This window comes from Lissotriton helveticus, chromosome 3_1, assembly GCF_964261635.1.
Source record: "Lissotriton helveticus chromosome 3_1, aLisHel1.1, whole genome shotgun sequence".
Classification (NCBI taxonomy): domain Eukaryota; kingdom Metazoa; phylum Chordata; class Amphibia; order Caudata; family Salamandridae; genus Lissotriton; species Lissotriton helveticus.
Genome location: NC_136061.1, coordinates 271,717,033 through 271,736,447, shown reverse-complemented (window position 1 = coordinate 271,736,447; position 19,415 = coordinate 271,717,033). Strand labels below are relative to the sequence as shown.

The window sequence follows — 19,415 nt, the reverse complement described above, 5'->3', positions numbered from 1 at the left end:
GTAATTGCGTTTAAATTTTTGAGAAAAAATGGTGATATTTGAAACCTTCAGTAGCATTTATTTTTGCAAGGTTGTTCTTTCATTATTTTGCAATAATTTCAATCATGTGCAATAGAGTTTTTCAATGTAATTGTATAATCATTACATACATGGTGCTCTCTGTGAGGAGGGGAAAGGGTGTGTGGAGATTGTGAGGGACAGGGTAAAGGTGCTGTGACTTTTTAGAACATCGCGTTAAGAATAGAAACGCCTTTACAGTCAAATAAATGAAAAAAGTTCCCAAGTTGCATCACACATAGGCATAAATCAATTCCTCATTTTAATCCTATGGTGTGTTAGATTGGCGTAGTTCTACGTTTCGACCCCCGTGTACGCTAAAGGGTTATTCGCGCCTCATGTTGGGGTCTTCTTCAGGAAGGTGAAATAGAGAGCCTGAAAAATAATGATAATGCCGGGGCTGAAGTTAAATTACAGTGGTGATGGGTCTTAGAAATTATCAAGAGAAGACGAGTTGTACATACATTAAAAGACGGTTAGCATCTATTCCGTCTGGTCGTGGGCCTTTATGTGCTCCTATGATTCCTGTAATACATGATATGGAAGAAATTCTCAGTGGGCTGAGTCAGACTAATGCCCGCATTAGGTCGGGGAAAGGGAAAGGGACTTACTTAGACGGTGTTCCTCGGAGAGGTATACACATCGCCTTGTCAGTTGAAAACAATAGGATCGCTCAGAGTGCAGGAACGTCTTTCTGAAATGTCAAACAGAAAACGCCATTAGATGCTGTGCTGGCGTTCAGAATTGAAAGTTAAAAGACACCACCGTGTTGGGGTGATCAATAAGGCATAGATTCATGGAAACATGCACGCATTTATTTGACTGTAAAGGCGTTTCTATTCTTAACGCGATGTTCTAAAAAGTCACAGCACCTTTACCCTGTCCCTCACAATCTCCACACACCCTTTCCCCTCCTCACAGAGAGCACCATGTATGTAATGATTATACAATAACATTGAAAAACTCTATTGCACATGATTGAAATTATTGCAAAATAATGAAAGAACAACCTTGCAAAAATAAATGCTACTGAAGGTTTCAAATATCACCATTTTTTCTCAAAAATGTAAACGCAAATACTTGAGAGTTTGTGGTGTATGTCTGTCTTAAAACAAATTTAAGTGAGTCTCGGGATATTAATGGCGGCCGTCATCTGTGGAAATAAAGCATCACTTGAGAGGCTTGGCGCCCTCTGTGCCCATTTGACCCACGAGACGCAGCAGCTAGATGTGCCTGCAGGATCACACCAATTTCACCACTACCCCATTCCCATACACACTCCCTTCTCTCCTCTGCCCCGTCCTCTCAGCTCCCTGCTGTGCACTTTCATTTTCTGACCCTCTCTCCCCACTTTCTCTCTCTTGGGCTTCTCTTGGCCTCTCCCATTCTCCACCTCCGCCTTACCAATACATTTCCCTTCCTCTCTCCCCCGTCTTCCCCCGCTCCTTCCCTTTTCCTCCCCCTCGCACCCCCCACCCCTTCTCGTTCCCCACACCCCTCTCCTGCCTGCTCGCGCACTAATCTCCCTTCTCCCCTTCATCTCACCGCCCTGCTCTCTCCACTCTCGCTTGTAATGCTCCATCCTTTACATATCACTTCATCGTGTTTCTTTGCTTCCCCTTCTCCACCAATTCCTCATTTACCTCCACTTCTTCCTCTCTCTCTCTGCGTTCTTCCATCCTCCTCCTCTTTTTAGGTCAAGCCAATTTATTAGCGCAAACCTTCAAGCACACCTGGATAAAAAATTGTTAAGTGCAATTGCCACTGTTAAACAAAATGTGACTGGTTGCTCTGTGTTCTTTGTAATATTTGTAAACTCGCAGCTTCTATGCTGCATGGCTAACCACTTATATGGTCCCAAAGGCGCGACCTATTGGATATGCCAATGCTTGTTACTTTTGTTAACACTTCTGACCTCTTTAATACCAGTGTAGCAAGAAGCAACAGAAAGGTGACCAATCATACTTGCAGAGGGTCTTCCACGGCGCAGCTACTCATGTCGCTGCGTTTCTAATAACTTTTGAACCGTTTGAGCGTGAACTTTTTGGGCAAAATATGCAGATTATGTGGTAGATGATGACGTATGTGGCAAATGCAGCAAATCTATAACTATGCGTAAAACACTACAGCCACACCATCACATAATTCCAGTAACCCTGGCAATGTGTTCCGTGGCTTGAGGGCTTGGAGAGAAAAAGTGGGATCTGCAGAATAGCTGCAGAAGATGTGGAGAACTGCTAGCAAATTAACAGTGGTGGAAGGAAGTGTCTGGCTGGGCGGTAGATATTATTGTTTTTTGTGTAAGGTAGAAAGGGCAATTGTAGTAAATTAATACTATGTAGAGACTTGGAATAAATGCTTTTCTCTGGAATTCTTTTAAACTTGTAGGTACTGATAACAAAGTGGCAGTTTGAGGAGAGGCCGATAAGCTGCATATTGAACTGTCTGAGGTTTTTAAACTAGGGTGTTGGAGATTCTGAGAAAGAGGGAGCTGCTCTAGGCAAGTCATTTAAGAGGAATTTGGTAATAAGAGAAGTGTCTTTTTGGTCTTTTTGGCATGGAAAAATGCATTGTTGCTACTTGGCACCTGATAGGGAAAAAGAGTTTGTCAATCAGAACTACGTTTTTCGTGAAGGAAAGGGGATGGTTGCAGAGTTCTGTTGAACACCGATCAAGAGATCCAAGATGAAAGGTTTTGCTGAAGATGATGACCTCAGTTTTGTTGCCATTTAATAGGATTTGAGTCAGTTTTTCCCACCATGCTTGCATCTTAAAACAATTCAAGAGTAAAACTTATTTTGTACAATGTCCTGAATGAATTTGATGATTTGAGTGTTGTCCGCATAAAGCATATCACCAGATCCAGAAGTGCAAACCAGGGCAGCGAGGGTTTGAGTTATCCAGTATTAGGGGTATCTTTCATAGATTCACATGCCTGAATCATTCCCCGTCATCGGGGTGGGAGTCCCCGGTACATAAATAAAGTAATGTCACATAGACATATATATATATATATAGTAATGGGCCAGAGGCCTCTCATTAGTAACATATCCATGTCCTTTTGTGAAAAGGACCAAACTTTGGCCAAGAGCCAATCAGCTATCACCACCCTCTTGTCCCTCAGATTTTCTACCGCTCGTCGTGCTAAGGGAGTCTCCACTGAGCTCTGCTCAGTTTTCCTTATTTCTCTGGATTTTCCAGTACTTTTCTCACAGAACTTCTTTATTTGTGTGGGGTTTTCAGTTTACCATGGCTGATACTCCTAAAAAAGGACTTTTTAGACCTTGTGCCTCTTGTGGCAAGAAGAGGCTACATGTAGATGACAAGCATAAGGATTGCCTTTATTGTCTCTACCCAGAACAATCTTCTAAGGATTGTAAAGTCTGACGGACTTTTTCAACAAAGAACCTCAAGGACCGAGAGGGGCGCCTGTTGATATGGCTTCAGAGACTGAAAGATAAAGACCAGACAGTCTCTTCTGGTGAGAGTAAGTGTTCCTTCAGGAGTCCACATTCCTCTCCTAAAAGGCCTAGAGTGACATCCCCAGGACCATCTTCGGAGCCACGTCAAAAGAAGCCGCTGAAGTCTTCAGAGGTTCATTCTAAGGCCTTGCCTCTGAAGGTTTCTCCTCAGGGCTCTGCTTCCGCCTTCAAGAAACCTTTCACGACATCATCAGCTCTGCCTGTGACGGCGTCGACAGCGACCATCTCCACTTCTGTGGCGTCCTCTTCATTATCCACGTCGACGTCTACAACATCTTCGTCGTCGACGGGTAGGTCTGTTTAATCTATTATAACAATAAAGAAATAGTCGTTGACGCCATCGTCGACGAGCGCTTCCACGACGACGAAGTCCACATCGTCGTCGAACGAAAGCCCCATCGTCGTCGGCGAAAACATCATCGAAGGCTCCATCGACGTCGACGAAGGCTCTATCGACACCGACGCCATCGACTAAGTCGTCAACGAGACCGTCCGCCAACGTCGACGAGGCAGTCGACGAAGAAATCACTGTCGACGACTCAACAGTCGACGACATCGTCGACTATGACAACTGAATCAGTCGTCGACTACCACCCCGTCCACGGGCTCGACAACGACACAGGCACCTACCTTAAAAAGTGCGTGTGTTCACTTAAAAATTACCAAGCGCACTCTGACACCGGATTTAACTTCTCAGAGCAGAGTCCAGGCTTTACCACCTGCGCATCTTCTGGACGACGAAGACTCGGATGAGGGCTCTATGTTTCAGACAGCTACTAGCCCATCTGAAATGAACGTAAAATATCACAAGAGTTCAGATTATGAAGAGCAAGAACAGGACGAACAAGTTGATTACCAGGAGGAATTCCAGCCTCCTCCTCCTCCTCAACCTATGGTGTGTCTACCCGCATCCATAGTCACGGATCTGCAGTTCTTGATTGCGGACTATGAACAAAGCTTTTCCTCTACACCTCCACCACCTCCAGTAGTTTTTGCTCCTCCTAGACCTCAGCCTCCACCTCTAGTGCTTCAGCCGGATCCTGCTCCTTCACATCCTCCACCATCCTTAGATGATGAAGAGGAGGAGCAACAGCAGGAGGAAGGGGAACTCCAGGACTCACATGACGAGTGGGATGATTACGTCATTCCATGTCCAGCATCTCCTGTGCCAACGCAAGCCGATTCGCCCCCGGAGGACATTGGGGGATTCCATAATACCCTGGAAAGGGCTGCTTTGCGTTTCAAGATTCCAATAACCACTCAACTACAAGACTGTTTCCTTTATGATTTTAGGGTACCATTCAAAAAGGCTGTTAGGTCCATCCCCATCATCGACTATATTTGGGACCAAGGGGTTAAAATCATGCAAAACCCTTCTTCTTTGCCCCCAGTTCTGCCCAGGCTGGACAAGAAATATAGGGCTCCAGACATGGCTCCAGCTTGCCTTACTGGCCATCCCAAGTCGGACTCGGTCATTACTCAAGCAGCGCAGCGCAAATCGAAAAATCCTTCTGCTGCTCCAACTGCGCCACCGGATAAGTAGGGACGAAAACTGGACAATATTGGAAAGCGGTTTTCTTCGATGTATGCGTTGACAGTGCGCGCTTCAAACTCTATGGCACTGTTAGGACGTTACAACCGTCAAATGTTGGCCGAAATCGCCCCATCTTTGGGATCATTGTCAGAAGAAGAAAAAGAAGAGGCTAAAAAGATTCTCTTAGAAGGCGAACGCTCAGCCTCAGAGATGATTGATTGCGCGATGGATATCGCATCGACGGGGTTCTGCCAACTAGCTGGAGCTGCGGTAATGAGACGACCAGGCTGGCTCAAAGCAACTACTTTCCGATCGGAAGTGCAAACTAAGGTGCTCGACATGCCTTACGACGTCCAACTTCTGTTTGGAGCACACTTTGATGAGGCGCTTCAAGGTATTAAAAAAGATACCGATACAGCGAAGGCACTGGGTACCCTCCAGATTCAAGGTTACCGGTCCTCGTACTGCTCAAATCAGCAGTACAAACCCCAGTATCAGCAAAGACAACAGTCGTATTACACAAAGTCTTCCCTTCGTGGTAGAGGAGGAAAGAAGGACACAGCCAGAAGACGAAGACTTCTCTCTGCCACAGGTCTCCACTTCTTCTCCACCATGCAAAGTTGGATGGAGAATTTAATCTTTCCTACAAAATTGGAGAAAGATTACTATGGATCGATGGGTCCTCCAAATAGTTCGCTTCGGACACTCACTGGAGTTCATAGAAATTCCGCCTCAAACTCCTCCTCGCCCAATGCTCCACAAGAATTTACATCTGCTGCAATTGGAACTCTCACTAATGCTCCATAAAGGTGCTATAGAAAGAGTCCCTCTCGGTCAGAGAGGCAAGGGGTTCTACTCCCGATTCTTCTTAATTCGGAAGAAAGAGAAAAAATGGAGACCTATATTGGACCTAAGAGACCTAAACAAGTATTTCAAAAAAGTCATTCCGTATGGTGTCCCTTCAGGAGGTGCTACAACTCCTCAATGCGAACGACTTCATGGTGTCTCTAGTCCTTCAAGACGCTTATTTTCACGTGCCTGTCCACAGGAATCACAAGCAATACCTCAGGTTCACTGTGGCTGGCAAACACTACCAGTTTCGGGTGTTTGACTTTCGGCCTGAAGTGGGCACCACGCATTTTTACAAAATGCCTGTCTCCAGTAGCAGCGTACCTCTGGCAACATCACCAAGCCTTCCCATACTTGGACGGCTGGCTCGTCAAGGCACCTTTTTTTTGCAGGCGTGACCAAGTCCTACAACGCCTGTCTACAACTTTTCAACAACTTGGGCCTTACTCTCAATCGAGAGAAATCTGTCCTTCAGCCTTCCCAGCATCTCACTTTCCTAGGCGCTGTCCTCGATACGGCTCAGAAGAAAACATTCCCTTCGCAGGAGCGTCAATCCAAGCTGGCATCCTTGGCGGCCCGTGTACAAACCAAAAGAACCCTCACGGTGCGCCTTTACAAGTCCCTGCTAGGGATGATGTCTTCTTGCATCCTGTTAGTTCCACATTGCCGTCTTCATATGCGCCCTCTTCAAGAAGCGCTATCCACTCAATGGATCCAGTATACAGGAACATTCTACGATGTAATCAGAGTGACTCCTCCCATGGTGAAAGCTCTACAGTGGTGGATTCACCCACAGAAACTTATGTGGGGTATGCCTTTTCTGCTTCCAGTTTCTCCGCATGTTATAACAGATGCGTCCCTGGAAGGTTGGGGTGCGTTCCTCCAAGAACTCAAAATCAACGGACAGTGGTCCCCTGCCGAACGACAACTGCACATAAACCTTCTCGAGTTAAGAGCAGTTTACCTGGCGCTTCTAGAGTTCCTGCCTCGGAACAAAAATTCCCCAGTGCTTGTGAGAACAGACAACACCACCAAAATGCACTATATAAACAAACAAGGGGGGGACTCGTTGTGACGTTGTCTCACGAATCTCAGAAAGTGTGGACTGGCTACTTCTTCACAACATTTCCCTTCGGGCAGAATACGTCCCTGGAACGGACAATGTCCTTGCAGACTCACTGAGCAGACAGCGCTCTGTGTGCCACGAGTGGGAGCTGGAACACCAACTTCTCAGTCACATCTTCTCCCAATGGGGCAGGCCTCACCTGGATCTGTTTGCAACCAGACACAATGCCAAATGCCAACATTACGCAAGCTGGCGTCCCCAGAAGGGGTCTCTAGGGAATGCATTTTCGATCGCATGGTTCAACGTCTTTGCGTACGCATTTCCTCAATTTCCTCCAATTCCCAGGGTTCTCCGGAAGCTGAAGGCGGAACATTGTACCCTGATCTTGATAGCTCCAGCTTGGCCGCGCCAGCACTGGTTTACGGAGCTTCATCTCCTATCGCTGGAACCGCCGATCCCATTGAAAGCTTACCCCAATCTCCTCACAATGAACCACGGACAAGTCCAACATCCGGATCCAGCATCTCTCAATTTATCGGCTTTGCTCCTGAGTTCAGTGAATTCCAGAACTTAGACATCCCACAAGATTGCAGAGCGGTTCTAGCCCGGGCTCGGGCTGACAGTACCAACAAAACGTATTCCCTGAAATGGAAAAGGTTCTGCATGTGGTGTAAATCAAGGAAAATACATCCTTTTTCTTCGTCACCTGCACAGATTTTGCCTTACCTTCTTCATTTGGCAAACTCCGGTCTTGCTCATGCTTCAATAAAAGTTCACCTGGCTGCCATATCTCGTTTCATACGTTCCTCAACTGGTGCTTCCCTCTGGTCCAGTAGACTCATAAAACTATTTCTTAAAGGCTTGTTCAGGACTTTCCCTCCGGTGAAGTCTTTACCGCCTACCTGGCAGCTAAACATTGTGCTTACTCAATTAATGAAACATCCCTTTGAGCCAATACACAAAGCGATATCAAATATTTTACCTGGAAAACGGCTCTTCTACTGGCGCTTACGAGACGAGTGTGCGAACTCCAAGCCTTCTCAATTCAAGACCCTTTCCTCCAATTCAGGCAGGACAGAGTGATTCTAAGGACTAATCTTAAATTCAGTCCAAAGGTCCCATCTGACTTTCACTGACTTAATGGGCCTATAGTCCTGCCGTCTTTCTTCCCGAATCCACTTTCCGCAGCAGAGAGGTCTCTCCACTCTCTTGATCTCAAACACTGTATTAAGTTCTACATCCACAGAACAGAGACATTTCGGAAGTCTAACCAACTCTTCGTTGCCTTTAGCAGACCTAGGAAAGGTCTTCAATTGACTAAGCAGAGCATTTCACGTTGGATCTCTGCAGCTATTTTTTTGGTACCTTTTGCATTTCACAATTGATATGGTATTATCTAGTGAGATTTCATGTTGTACCATTCAATGCAAGGAAAGGTGGGGATTCCACTTTTGGCGTAGGTGTGCACACTTATTCTTGAGACCATATAGTCTAACTCTCCTTCATTCAGTAAAAAATCTCTTCAAACGTATTTTCTTTGAAAAAGTATTCCAATATTTATTTCATATGTATACTTTATCTTCATTTTATTTTCAAATCCATGTCACTTTGTGAATTCCACGTATACCCAATGCATTTCGGGTAATTAATTACCCTTCCTCAGGGGTCTGTATATGGAAAAAACAAGGATATTTTGAGCCAGCCTGTTGCAACATAATACTATCTACTCATGTCTAATAAACATGAGTTATGTTGTACCATTCGAAATGTGCTTGTTATTGCTCCCTGCTCTGAATCAGGCATGTGAATCTATGAAAGATACCCCTAATACTGGATAAGAAATGCGTTACGTACCTGTAACTGCAGTTATCCAGTATTGGTATCTTTAATAGATTCACATGCAACCCACCCACCTCCCCTGGAAGGGCTCACCTTAGTTTCTCTCAGTAATATACTACTTAGCACTGTGCTTACGAAAATCTGAGGAACAAGAGCTCCTTCCAGGAAGGTTCTAGAGGGTGGTGATAGCTGATTGGTTCTTGGCCAAAGTTTGGTCCTTTTCACTAAAGGACATGGATATGTTACTAATGAGAGGCCTCTGGCCCATTAAAATATATGTATATATGTATGTATGTGTATGTATGTGTATAAATGTATGTGTATATGTATGTATGTGTATGTATGTATGTGTATGTATGTGTATGTACATATATACATATATGTGTATATGTGTGTATGTGTGTGTGTATGTATGTATATATGTGCATATATATGTGTATATATATGTATATATGTGTGTATATATGTGTATGTCTATATATGTATGTGTATATATATATGTGTATATATATGTGACATTACTTTGTTTATGTACTGGGGACTCCCACCCCGACGATGGGGAATGATTCAGGCATGTGAATCTATGAAAGATACCAATACTGGATAACTGCAGTTACAGGTAAGTAAAGCATTCCTTATATAGTATGGGCCTGATGAATGACCCTTATGGTAGCCACACTCGACTGGGACTTTGGCTGAATAGAAAGTCTGCTTGAGAACTTAAAGATAGAAAGGTATTTAGTAATTTGCAAGTGGATTAACTAGTACCCTAATTATGGAGCGCGGAAATAAACAAAAGGTATGAGACTGTGTAGAAGGCTGTTTGGTCGGAAAGGACTAATACAGCAGAACCTCCCAGATTTCTCTAATGGAAAAAGGGTCTTCGAGAATGGACTTTAACAGAAGAGATAAGAATTAAAACAGCCTGGTCAGAGAAGTTGAGCTGCATTGTGGATGGACATGATGAGATCCATAGATTTCCCAAAAACTGTACATCTGAAAAGGCCCATGTGGGTTCAGATTAAGGGATATACACACTTGAATAATGAATATTATAGCTCTAGGCATTTCCGCCCCACCCTTAATAAACTGTTCTCTCAATATAATATGTATATCTTTTTGTGTAAAGGAAAGTAATGATGCAAACATCACTGGCTATTAGTTGTTACTCCGCTTATATTTTTACTTGTATGTCACAGGTTATATGTGGTTTAATAGTAGTTTGAAAAACATAAACAAAGAATACAAATAATTTATAAAAAACAGGCTGGACTGAGCCATGCAACTTGACAAACCCACTGGAGGGATACGTACAAGGAAATGCTTGTAGAGGTGATTGATCCCCTTTAATTAGGCTTTCATGAAACATGTTAAGGCGATATGGTTTAAGTAATTTTTTAATCCTCCAGTAACTAGATCTACCTCTCATAAGGTCATATATGCACTTTATGATCCACTTTACTTGCCTTCATGCACAACGCCTAAACAGTTGAAAGTGCAGCATAGACTCTGCAAGTATGTTTAAGTTCTATTACGGCTAATCCAGTGGATAAGGAGTCCAAGAAATTGGATGTTTTTAGGAAAGAAAATGTTTTTTTTCCGGGATCCTATTACCACATTACTCAAGTGCTACCTCTTTGTTAAAAGGTTTACTCATGCCCTTTCGGAGTTTGCAACCTTGGTTATGCCATTTCTTACAGAACATGTTAAGGTCTATTCAAAGAGCTTCTCGTGATTAGTATGGATGAGTATGGATAAATTATGCAAATTGGGTTAGAAGCAATACATTCAATACCTTGGTTCATAAGGTTATCCATAGTATTGGGGAAACCATGCGTGGATCCAGGCTAGATATTCAATTGCAGTTGATTGATGTCATTCAACAGACAATTTGCTGAGGAGAGAGATGCCTCTCTGGGGAAATTTAAACAGGGTCATGCAACAGTTAGAACTTTAGATCTTGCTTTCCCTACATTACAGTTTCAATGGCAGTATCTTAAGTTTAGGGGATACATGTACCAATGTGTTAGCAGGTGCAACACCCATAGGCAGCTAAACATTTTTATTGTGCCCAAAATACAGTGGGGACAGGATAAGTCTTCCTTTTCTTTCACTGTTAATTGCTAGGTACAAATTTCTTCTGATTTCTCACATGGGTTTGTTCACCTTATCTGTTGGGTGATTGTGTTTCTCTAGAGAGAGCAACAAATCACTCCAAGCCAGTGGTCTTTCATGTCGCTAGGTAATTGATACTGTCTGCCATTTCTGGGGGAGCCTACATCCATTACCTCACCCCCATATCTACAACACAAAAATGTGCATGATGAAGGTAGCATTCCAACTAGAGAAGGGGTGCTATTGTGGAAGCGCCTCTTTCTCAGAGAAGGAATGAGCTTCACAACTTTATACTTACGAAAAAAGGACGGGTTGTGTATGATCCTAGATCTGCCCTTTGTGAACAAGCTTATTCGGCAAGCGAAATTCAGACCCTGTCGATGGCTTTTGGCTTTGCAGGATCAAGATTGATTTCTGTAGATCTCCAGGAAGTCTACTTTCGTAATCTTAATGTTAAGTCACACCCCCCCAATTGGTTGACCAAAATTTGAAATCTACACCACCCTTTTGCAGCATTAAGTTCAGTTATTTGGAGAAGGTTGTCTGAATTTATCTCACAAGATTGTGTATACAGGGCAAATATTGGATATTTGCGTCATGTGTGCTTTTCTCCTACAGGAGAGATTTCTAGTTATTCAGCAGATGGTATTTTCATTTAAGACCAAATCAGCTGCTGTTTAGGGGGTAGAACAGCTTCTTGCCTTATCCTAGTCTGGCAAGCACTGTTGAGTATGCAACTGCTTCAGTGGAATCTGCTTCAGTGAAATACTTTTAAAGGAGCCTAAAAGACAGGGTCTGTTATGGTGTTAGTTGTCATTAGTGAGTGAGCTGCAGTGGTTGAAGTGGGCAGATCATCTTCAATAGGTAGTGGGTTTTCATCCCCAGTGAGATTGATGACCAATGCGCCCCGTCAGAGTTGTGGACCCCTTTTCTGCGACTGGGAGCTCAGTGCATTGTTGTCATGATGTGATGGAAAATTGCATACAACTGTTATGGATCTGTGGTCAATCAAATAAGTTCTGAAGGTTTTCCTCCCCTATCTGATTTGCGGACCAGTGCAGGTCATGACAGACAGCAACTCTGCCATGTATTACATCAACCAATAGGAGCTAGTGGGATTTCTCCTCCTTTGTCCTGGGACTCCCAGATGGTTAAATAGCGATATCAACAGTTCATCTAGCCGTAAGGGTTAAGGAGTCAGATGACTGTGTGATCAGGAATCTGTTCCATCCAGGGTGATGTGTGTAAGGTATTGCAAGTTTGGACATGGACTTTTTCAGATGTAAATTTGTTTTTCACAAAGGTCCAACTCACTAAGGTTTTTGTTTCAGGGAGTTTCCTCTTTGGAGGGGTGTAGAGCTAGAGTTCTTGATGGATTTCTGTGGACTGACAATACTCCATACATTACCTCCTCTTTACTTGTACATGATCGGTCTTCAGAAGGCATGTGCAATTTTGGTAGCTTCAGACTGGATTTGTAGTCCATGGTATTTAGATCTTCAAGGTTGGGTATATGTCCCGTTTGTTATAAGGTTGAATTTCTATGTTAGAAATTGTAATGTTCTCATCACCCCCACCTCATGACTTAAGTCTTAATGCATAAAAAAAGATGAGAAAATTGATGTGTGAAATGCTTGAATTTTTCTCAGCCACTGTTTAATTATGCAGGACTGCATACTAGTCTGCCGTTCTTTAGCACACCATCATTAAGAACCACAGGGGCTGTCCGACAGTCCTGAACCAGGGACAATCAGTCGATACACCTAACAGTAGGTTCAGGGGAAAGATCGCTTGAAATGTGCAAACCAACACATCAAATTTAGAGTTATACACAATAATGAATAGTCAATAATGAATAAATGGAAAAAAAAGAAGAAAAGTGAAGAAGCCCTTCAATCAGAAAGTTCAATATTTTCAATATCAAAAGTTATTATTTATTACACATAGTAAAAAACCTCTAAAACAGTTACGCTCAAGACAAGGTGCTGGTATACAAAGAAAACATATCACAGGCCAGACAGGTGGCGAACAAAAACATTACCATTTACATTAAAGGAACAACATAGACATAAATAATGTGTCCTTGAATTATTTTGGCCACATAAGCGTCAACGGCGTTTCAACCGCTGTATTACTACACGGTCATCTTCCGGGCTCACAATTTACTTGAGCGTTATGAGCCTGTATAAAAACATTCGGACTAATCATTCATTGATGGTCGTCCACAGGAATTCTAAAGATATATGCCACAGACGTAGTTTGAACAGGGCTCACTGTGTCATGGACACTTAGTTGAGTCTGTCCATGGTGTCAAAAATCCACCGTACTTTTCACCCATTTAATCGGCGGCTCCATCCAGGTACACGCGGAGATTGTTCAGGAAATGAATTACACCCCCTTTAGCACACCATGGCACCTCAAACAGGAAGTAGTGATATGCATAGTATTTGTGGTCCTGCTCCAGTAGGAGCAGTCAAGCCAGAAATGGCAGGCTACATCGCAGCTGAACAGGAACACGAAAAACCTCCAGGTTGGTTTTGGCCTATCTTGACCTCCTCAGTAGCGTGTGGCACAGTGAGCATTTGGGACGTACGTCTGGACACCTCTTCATACATCTGTCTTCATGCATGAATAGAGAGGTTAGTTCTGGCTGATTATCTCCTTTTGGTAGCCTTCGACTTGAGCTGCTTTCTCCAGCACTTGTTCAGTGCTTTTTTTAGGTCAAAGCTTGTTTACCGAAGACATCTTGGGACCCTTCAGAATCCTTCCATGGGAATGCATTCCATCTGTTGCTTAACCATTGACTTTGTGGTGCAGATTAAATAGTCCTTTCAATTGAAAATGTGTTGTCTGTAATGGCAGTGTGCTAGTACACCATGCATACTCCACTCTGCACCACTCTACGCCACTGCACTCTACTCTGCACCACTCCACTTTATACCATGCCAATACACTGTACGCCTCTCTACTTTACTCTGCACAATGCTACTGTATGCCAGTGCACTCTACTCTAATCTACACCCCTCCAGTCTAGTTCACTTCCCTCTACCCTTCAACACCCTACTTCACTCTCCCCTGCACCAGTCCAGTCCACTCGCTGTACTCTGAAACAATCTACTCTCCGCCACTGCACTATATTGCATTCTACTCTAAACCACTGCACTCTACTCTGCACCACTGAGCTCTACGCCACTGAACTCTGTCACTCTGCAATACTGCACTGTATGCCACTGCAGTCTGCAGCACTCCACTCTACGCCAGTCCACTCTGCAATCTCCGCCACTGAACTCTGCCACTCTACTGCACTTGACAATACTGCACTCTAGAATACTGCACTCTGTGCCACTCTTCTCTGCACTACTGCACTACTCCACTCTATACCATTATAGTCTACACCACACAACTTCACTCTGTGTACTGTACACCACTGCACTCTGCCAGTCTACTCTGCACCACTCTAATCTACACCACTGCATTCTATAATGCTGCATTGTCTGTCCCTGAATTTTATGTGTCTGCACTTTATGCAACTATACTCTGCAACACTCTATGCCAGTGAACTATACTCCAGTCCACTCTGTTCTACACCACTCCATGGCACTCTATTCTACACCACTCCATGGCACTCTATTCTACACCACTCCATGGCACTCTATTCTACACCACTGCGCTCTACCTTACGACACTATACTACTGCACTCTATGCCACTGCACTGTACCCCACCCCACGTCACTGGCCTCTGCAGCATTCCACCATTCTGCAGCACTAATCTGATAGAGAAATCTAGCCGCAGACTCCTTAACTTAGAATACCCCCAGGTGACAGACTGGATTCGGAAAACCCCAGGTGACAGACTGGATTCGGAAAACGTTTTCCTTAGCAGTACCTCTGCGCGCCCTAGGACAGCGTTGCACGGCTCCGTCTCGGACGTCATCTACGGAGTGAAGTCAACGGAGCCATACAAGTCACAACGACTCCTTGGCTTCAGCTGCCGGCAGGCGTCGCACTCCGGAGTCCCTTGTGGGAACGACGGATGAAGTAGATGTCCGCCCAGTTGTCGCTGTCCGAATCTTCGCGGCGCCGTCCTCCGTTTCTAGTGAAGGGGTCCAAGCGGCGCTGTTCTTCATCCTGCGCTGAGGTTCCTGTTCGGGACTGATCCTGTGACGTTGCTCGCCTGCCTCAGGTAAGCACCGGAAGAAGTCAGAGGTTGTCGACCTCGTGGAAGCGTGGCGTTGGGGCCTGCAGCTCCCGGTCTTAACCGGACATGGAAAAAAGAAAGCACAGAGAGGCAACACAAAAGTAAAAAAGCACAAATGCTAAAGCAAAACAACATCTATCCGGACTCTTTTGTTGGCCAGGGGGATCATGTAAGCTTGGAAGAGGATGGGGCTATATGATGAACTTCACAAATGTGTTAGCGGGCTTCTGAGGAATAAGGTGCCAGACTGACAGTTTGTGTTCTATCCATTAAGAAGGACCAGTTATAGTGGAGAGCAGGTCCTTGAATGCCAATGTCATACAAGCGCCTGTTGAGGTTGGAGTGCGAGACCATGTCAAATGCTGCCGAGATGTCCAGGAGAAAGATGGCTGCAGTGTCTCCTCTGTCAAAGATCATGTTGATGGCATCTGTGGCTGTGATTAGTGTGGTTTCTGTACTATGGTTGGGCCTGGTTCTGGACTGTATGGTGTTGAGGAGCTACGGTGGTCGGTGAGGTGTCTGTTGATTAGTTTATTTAAGACATTTGCCGGTTATTTTAGGAGGGGTTAGCAGGGGTATGACGGTGGCCAGGAATGTTGCTGAGTTGAGCCAATGAGGATAGGTGTTAGAACTTTGCTGATCCATAGGAGTCCTTTGGTAAAGGTTTGCTGGGGGCAAGGATCAAATGTTGCAGCAGAGTGGATGGTCTTCATGGAAGCAGCGGTTTCGAAATAGGTGATGACGAGCCATGTGGTCAGAGTTGGTTTGTCAGCTGTGATGGGAAGTTGAGTGGCGACTGAGTCCGGTTGAAGATCATAGATGCTTTTAATGGAGGTGATTTGTTTTGATGAAGAGGTTCGAGAGCTTGTTGCAAAGGTCTTGTGTGTGGGTGATGTTGCTGGAGGCGTCAGGAGGCGTGGTGAAATCTTTGATAATGAAGATTTCCTTGCAGATCACATCAGTGCCAGCATTTACAGCAGCAAGAGCTGTGCACATTGTGTTCTGTATCTGCTGGTGGTGTTAGGGCTTATTTGTCTTTATCTGTGATATCTCAACTTGCTCTCTATTTGCTCTACAGTTGCTTGCAGTTTGATTTAAATCAAGAAATTATTCTGCTGTTTCTTTTAGTTTTTAATAGCGAACAGCATGCTTTGCTAAAAGATACTTCATAATCTGATGTTTTTAGTACTTTTACCTATGAAGTACATAACCCTTTGGACTGGAAGCACCTGTTTGTGACCGCACCTGGATATGCCTGGATACCCTCAAAGGGGACAAGAAGCGTTCTACAAATATATCAGTTGATTGATTAATTGACCTATGGCAGTGCAGACAGTAGTTTGACCAAATATGCCATTACCATGTGGGCGATGCCTTGTATTTGAAAGTTGGGTATGGGAGCAGTTTGGGTTCTTTAGTCTTCATGCTTGTTCCACCAGAGCAAATGCAGAAACTCTTGTGGGACCTTCAGGAAAGGTGTAAAGTAAGATAAGAAAGAATTTCTTGTTTTTCCTTTTCAGTCTTAAGGCTTTGCACAGTGAACATTGATCCTGAGCCCTCATCTGGTTAGTCCCCTGTATGATCTTCCACAACCTCTTCCCTACAGAGTGTATATATTTATTTTAACCATTTTAGGCAAATTAAAGCTTTATTGCTCATCAAATCATTACCCCTTTGTGATTTTCTGCATCTTTCAACCACTGTTGAAGTTTGCACGTTATAGTTCCTTGCAGGGGTTTTCAATATTTTACAAGGGCTTAGTGTGCATTTATTTTTTCAATTGCTGAGAGTTGCAGATTGTTTAGCTTATTGCTGGAATTTCACATTTTGCAGCTACACTACAATTTCCTTTTCATGCCTCGCCGCCAAGAAAATCTAGGCTGCATACGCCTAGCTTCCTCTAGGGAGGTCTGTTTGTGGTGGTTAACCTTCCAGTGTGCTCTCTTTGTGAAGAGAAAAGATCATGCTGGCCATTGGGTGTCCAAGCATCAAAGATTGGTGTATCTTGACCATAGATCATGAACTTCGCGGATTCATGTCTGTGGTTTGGAAAGGAATATTTAGACCGCTCTATTTCCTACAGAGTGACATATCCTGGACATGGTGGACGACCTAAACATCCTCGGTTATACCTTGGAGGATCAGGTTATCAGGCTAGAGGCCAGGAACTGAAATCTTGAACTTTCTGCTTCCTGCAGAATAATGCATTTAATCTGTGATTGATACTACAATATATCTAATTTAAACTGTTTTACTGCAGCCTCTATAGGTTGTGGCTAAAGTTGGGTTCTTTGCAGAACATTCTGAGCATAATTCCTTCTGCTATGTGGGAAATCGAAATAGACTTCATATGTAGATTCTTACCATGCTACTTCTGAGTTTATTTTACTGCAGGCTTTTAGTTCATAGTCATTATTTAACCTAAAATATAAAGCGGGAAAGCGCCTTAATCTCTTATACAGTTAAGCTCCATTTTAACAGAGTTTCATCTCACTTACAGATCAATCACTACTTTAAAGACTAACCTGGCCAGAGTGCGAATTTTGTTAAGAGTTCTCCTGTAGCTTAACTGGGTTACCAATCCCTCTATCGCACTTTACTGGTGAACTTGTGTAGGATTACAAAAGGCTATTTAGTCAAAATGAATGTTAGCTTTTTTTTAAATTTATTTATAACAACTGAGCTCAAGCATAGAGTATTCACTCATTTTACATTGGCGTATATTGTTCTGTGTGATGAAAGCCATGCATTTTTGTTTGAATACAAATGATTTTGATAGTTTACAGATTGATTTCAAGTGTTATTTTGACAAATATTGTGTGTAAAAACTATTGCTCACAAGTCTTATTTTTCTAAACTGTTTCTCTCTTAGGGGGTGCTGGATGGACGTGTGGGAGCTGATGTCCCAGGAGTGCAGAGATGAAGTGGTATTAATTGATTCTAGTTGTCTATTGGAAACGTTAGAGACATATCTGCGGAAACATAGGTAATTAATCATTCTATGTATTTTAAAGGGGGAAGTTCACCATTCGGACTTACATTTATATTTTTGGGCAAAATGACCTCTGTATTTTGTTCATGCCTTGCTTTCACAAAAGGCACCTCCCATACCTGAACTAAGGATGTGTAATATTTTTCCCCCTGAAACTTCTCAAAATCTCACAAAAAGTATACTTTGTGGTATCTCTAGTAAAAATGCAGGGCATTTTTACAATTTGTAAAGATCTTTCCATGAAGTCCCAGATTAGCGCAGTGGTATCCTCCTGCTTTTTCCACCTCAGCAGAGTTCGTAAGATCTCCCGATTTTTAACTACAGAGGCTTTAACTCTGGCCCTTCTGGCCCTAGTTATCTCCCGCATCGATTATGCCAACTCACTCTACGTTGGCATCCCCGCTTACCAGCTTCGTCATCTGCAGCTGGTACAAAATCAGGCTGCTAGACTCATTTTTCATCAACCAAGACACCATCATGTCCGCCCCTTGCTTAAAAGCCTTCATTGGCTCCCTGTGGCCAAACGCTGTGAATTTAAACTAGGCTGTATCACTTTTAAAGCACTGGCCTGCCTCGGTCCAGCCTTTATTTCTTCCCTGCTTCATCGCTATCTTGCTTCTTGTAATCTTCGTTCCTCTCACCTGGCTCTTCTCACAACCCCTACTTTTATCCATAAGAGACACGGTGGCCTCAGATTCTCTTTTCTTACCCCCTCCTCCTGGAACTCACTTCCTATTGAACTTAGATCATTCATTCCCTATACCTATTTCAGATCCTGCTTGTAAACTTTATTGTTCTGCCAGGCCTATGAGTAACGTATTATCTGCCCATTAACCTTCACTGTTGACTTTCTGTTTCTCCTCCGCCCAGCTCATAGCGCCATGAAACAATATGGTGTAAGTGCGCTTTAGAAATGATTTTACCATAACATAACACACCTCACATTCAAAAGTCACTACTTTACATGAGAGCATGGAAGATGGTTTATGGAGAAAACATCTGTTGCTGCACAATTCTGCTCAAACTTGTTTTGTGCAGGAGGTTTTCTGCTCAAACCAGTCCTCTGCAGGAAAAGGAGCAAAATATCACACCTCAGGCGATGTTTTAGGCTTCTTGTATAAATTTCATAACACAAAATTGTGCAGAGCATCCAAGTGTAATGTAACATTTTGCATGGGGTCTACCATAACATGAATACATAGCAATGGAAGTTTTAGGTAGATAAAAGTGGCAGCTCATGCCATTACCTTTTTTTTTATTTTATTTAATGTATTATCCAACT

General features: G+C 43.5%; 1 protein-coding gene across 5 annotated transcripts in view; it reads left to right on the top strand.

Moving 5' to 3' along the window:
- GGNBP2 (gametogenetin binding protein 2) overlaps positions 1-19,415 on the top strand; it is a 668,014-nt gene that overhangs the window by 379,512 nt on the left and 269,087 nt on the right. For all 5 annotated transcript variants that reach the window (XM_078679788.1, XM_078679790.1, XM_078679791.1 and 2 more), the window contains one exon: positions 18,014-18,127. In XM_078679788.1, the coding sequence (XP_078535914.1) occupies positions 18,014-18,127 (114 nt within the window). The remainder of the gene's footprint in view (positions 1-18,013; positions 18,128-19,415) is intronic.